The sequence below is a fragment of the Pecten maximus genome, unplaced genomic scaffold, assembly GCF_902652985.1.
Source record: "Pecten maximus unplaced genomic scaffold, xPecMax1.1, whole genome shotgun sequence".
Taxonomy (NCBI): domain Eukaryota; kingdom Metazoa; phylum Mollusca; class Bivalvia; order Pectinida; family Pectinidae; genus Pecten; species Pecten maximus.
The window spans coordinates 1-4386 of NW_022979312.1; the positions used below are offsets into that span (position 1 = coordinate 1).

Genomic DNA, 4386 nt, shown 5'->3' on the forward strand with positions numbered 1-4386 from the left:
TGTGTCTGTAACATTCTACATGTGTGTCTGTAAACATTTCTACATGTGGTCTGTAACATTCTACACTGTGGATCTGTAAACATTCTACATGTGGTTCTGTAACATTCTACAGGGGTAACATACATTGTGGTCTGTAACATTCTACACATGTGGTCTGTGAACATTCCTACATGTGGTCTGTAACATTCTACATGTGGTCTGTAACATTCTACATGTGGTCCTGTAACATCTACATGTGGTCTGTAAATCTACATGTGGTCCTGTAACATTCTACATGTGGTCTGTAACCATTCTACACATGTGGTCTGTACCATTCTACATGTTGGTCTGTAACATCTAACATGGTGGGTCTGTAACATTCTACATGTGGTCTGTAACATTCTACATGGTCTGGAATCTACATGTGGTCTGTTAACATTTCTACATGTGGTCTAAACTTATACACATGGTTACTGTAACATAGACAACGGGGTCTGGTAACATTTTACATGTGGTCTGTAACATTCCATATTTGGTCAATTGTTAATTACAGGTAACAAATCACATGAACACCTACCATTATTGGTCTTTCACTGAAACCCAGACCTGCCCGATCATACACACAGATCTGCAAAACAAACAATGCACAAGGCATATGTTAATACATATGAATTTACTAGGAGTTATACTATAAAATACTTCAAATACCCAGAAATGATCATAATATGTAGTTATAATTGCATAACTTATTCGGTAAAAGATCTTTTGTTGACAATTTGTAAAAGAAATTAAAATTTAGAAAATCTCTTCTAATTGCTATCAAGCTTTTTTAATTTAAATAATTTCTGTATTCAATTTTGAAAAAAGAACATTTTCGATCTAGGCCAAATATGTTTGAGAATGTCCACATTGTACACAGCATACCCGAGCATTCTTAGCCACATGCGGCCAGATCAATGTCCAAACAACATACCCGAGCATTCTTAGCCACATGCGGCCAGATCAATGCCTAAACAACATACCCGAGCATTCTTAGCCACATGCGGCCAGATCAATGTCCAAACATCTGAAGTCTGACCTCCTGGGGCATCAAATATCACTGTAACAAACACACATCAGATGTTTAGAATATGTAGATCAATATATAACAAGTAAACATAACATCTATAAACCATTTAAAATGCACATTTTTACATGATCTTTATCAGAGTGAGATAGGTCATCTAAATATCAGTAAAATAAGACTTTTCTGGAGATATTTACGGGTTGGTGAACAGACCTCATCTGTAACAGTCATTATTCAATAATTGTTGTATAGTTCCTGTATTTTGTTTTATCTGAAACACTTATTTCCCACTTAGTCAGTTTTCTTCCCAAAATGAGACAAAATGCTCTGTAAATAACAAACGGACCATTTACTTATTTGAATGGATTGCTACACATACTCAGTAACATTATATATATGACATGTAAAATTGACAAATAAATCCATAATCTTTATTTTCAATGTTGACAGACAGTGGTTGGAAATCTTGTAAAACTGGAAAAGAGGCACATACAAACTTACACAACACACGCACATATATATGTATATCTACAACACACGCACACATATATTTATATCTACAACATACGCACACATATATACATGTATATATATCTACAACAAACGCACACATATAATTCTGATAACAGTGTAATCCTTCGATAAACACACAGTTACACCTTGGTCAGAGCTTGTTTAAGGATGATCAAGGTACTTCTTATTATGTAAAAATTAATTACAAATGTTCTTAATAATCTTTTCTTTCCTTATAGTATAAACATAGTCATATTGTAGTGGTATAGTGTTATATTTACCTGTTGGTGGGCCTTTCCCTTGACACATTTTAAAAATCTTCTGCCCCCAACCAACATCGTAAAGCTCACCTGTACAAAACAAAATGATGAAGGCTGATCATAACTCATTCAATATTAATCACATGCTGTAAAACCGAAATTAAATGCAGTCTTATTAAATTGGAATCATTTATTAGCAGTAAAAGTTTTAAGTGAATTCTGAGACAAATTATCAGACACAATGACTTGCATACAGGCACGAGGAGTTGGCACAAAATACATATTAACTGTGGAATGGCAATTTGTGTTTAGGTAGCAGAGTACAGTATAAATGCCAAATTCTGAAAAATAAAGCACATGTTTTAGACATGTAGACATAGCCAGTTAACCCTGCATATTACCTATAATAAAGTATATATATTTGTAATCATACAACATTGGCAATTTTAATACAGCTCTGAAGGATAAGTAACCTTATTTTTGGTCAGCCCCACTATTTGTACAATTTTTAATCCCTACTCCAAAAGGATGCTACCAGTCAAATATGAGTGATATAGATTGCTTGGTTTCAGAGAAGAAGTAGTTATATCAATTTAGCCAAATAGACCACTTTTGGCCCCCGCCCCTCAGGCCCCTGAGGGGTCAGCCCCACCATTTGTAAAATTTTAAATTCCTACCCCATAGGGATGCTACCAAGCAAATGTGCGCGATATTCATTGCTCGGTTTAAGAGAAAAAGTCATTTACATCAATGTAGCCAAATCGACCAATTTTGGTCCCGCCCAACAGGCCCGGAGGTCAGCCCCACCATTTGTACAATTTTGAATCCCAACCCCATAATGATGCTACCAGTCAAATAGGAGCATTATCCATTTCTTGGTTTCAGAGAAGAAGTCATTTATATTAATAGAGCCAAATTGATCCCTTTTGGCCCCGCCCCTCAGACTCACGGGGGGTTCAGCCCCACCATTTAAATATGTTGTTCAGAGAGGTAGTCACCAGCTACTATAAGGAGGCCAACCTCAAAATGACCCAGGCTGTTCACAAGTGATAAACCAAACAAGCAAACAAAATTTATTGAAGAAAATAGAAAGAAACTGGAGGACACTATAAATTACTTGTAGCCACAAGTTTAATCAGTTAAAGAGCATTTCCAGGTTGGAATCTTAAACTGTTCATTACCTTTTTCTTTCCTGTGTAAATATAAAAGACTTATATGAAACTGAGTTAATAAATGAACTATAATCAAGGCTCCATTTAAAATTGCTGAAATTATCTCTGTTCTTTGATTTATCTCACTAACTTACCTGGTACTGACTTCTGGTCTTTGATTTACCTCACTAATTTACCTGGTACTGGCTTCAGGTCTTTGATTTATCTCACTAACTTACCTGGTACTGACCTTAGGTCTTTGATTTACCTCTCTAACTTACCTGGTACTGACTTCAGGTCTTTGATTTATCTCACTAACTTACCTGGTACTGACTTCAGGTCTTTGATTTACCTCACTAACTTACCTGGTACTGACTTCAGGTCTTTGATTTACCTCACTAACTTACCTGGTACTGGCTTCAGTTCTTTGATTTACCCCACTAACTTACCTGGTACTGACTTCAGGTCTTTGATTTACCTCACTAACTTACCTGGTACTGGCTTCAGTTCTTTGATTTACCCCACTAACTTACCTGGTACTGACTTCAGGTCTTTGATTTACCCCACTAACTTACCTGGTACTGGCTTCAGTTCTTTGATTTACCTCTTTAACTTACCTGGTACTGGCTTCAGTTCTTTGATTTCTTTCTGAAGAGACGCGTAGTTTAACAATGGAGGGACAATAACAATGAGAAATACAACTTGGAGAACTTTGATCAAAATTCGACATCTTCTACTTTTCTCTTCAAGATGCTTTCCTTTCTTAGCCTGTACACCAGTCTGCAATCATCAATGCAATTAAAAGAGTAACAAGAATTTAAGGTTATCATCTTCTTAAATATTATATTGTCCAGCTGTGTAATTATTTAACACCTAGGTATATATGAACATGGGAGTGTTATTTTTTATTTAATATGATGACTAAGAAGAGAATAAATCGTTTGATAACAATAAGATGGTTGAATTTAAATGAGTATCAAATCAATTATCGACGCTGTGGCCTTAGAAATCACAGTACATGTGATTAACCACCCATGAGTGAATTAGCTCCCTCCAACTAACTTGTGATACTTTCTTGACATGGATATTTACTTTTTTAAGCCAGCCGACAGTGCCGTATGGACCTATGTTATTGGGCACTATGTAGCTATGTCATAAGTTTACAAACTGTTGTTAGTATTGTAAACCCTGGAACGTACACATGTACCATTAATACCATAATATCAATCCAGTTTCTGTCATTTATATCACCTTCTTTGGTGTTTTGTTGTCATCGTTATCAGCTTCAACCGTCGATACCTGAGGCGGCCGCATTAATGTGCGCCGTTTCATCCTATTTTGTGAGTTGGATCGATGTCTTTCGTTTGTTCGATCTAGAAATGAACATGTGGATATCACTTCCGGTTGAAGTGAAAGT

At 36.0% G+C, this 4386-nt stretch overlaps 1 protein-coding gene across 2 annotated transcripts; it reads right to left on the reverse strand.

Annotated features, from left to right (window-relative positions):
• Positions 1-497: 497 nt before the first annotated feature.
• Positions 498-4378, reverse strand: LOC117318471. Of its 2 annotated transcripts, none has more exons than XM_033873453.1 (5): positions 4186-4378; positions 3587-3749; positions 1840-1908; positions 1002-1078; positions 498-607 (listed from the first exon to the last, which is right to left on the reverse strand). In XM_033873453.1, exons 1-5 carry the CDS (start codon positions 4186-4188, stop codon positions 527-529), a joined length of 393 nt encoding a protein of 130 aa, XP_033729344.1. In that variant the 5' UTR covers positions 4189-4378; the 3' UTR covers positions 498-526. The 2 variants fall into 2 exon arrangements, with proteins under 2 accessions (XP_033729344.1, XP_033729343.1); XM_033873452.1 differs by having other exon boundaries at positions 4221-4375.
• Between the last annotated feature and the right edge of the window lie 8 nt (positions 4379-4386).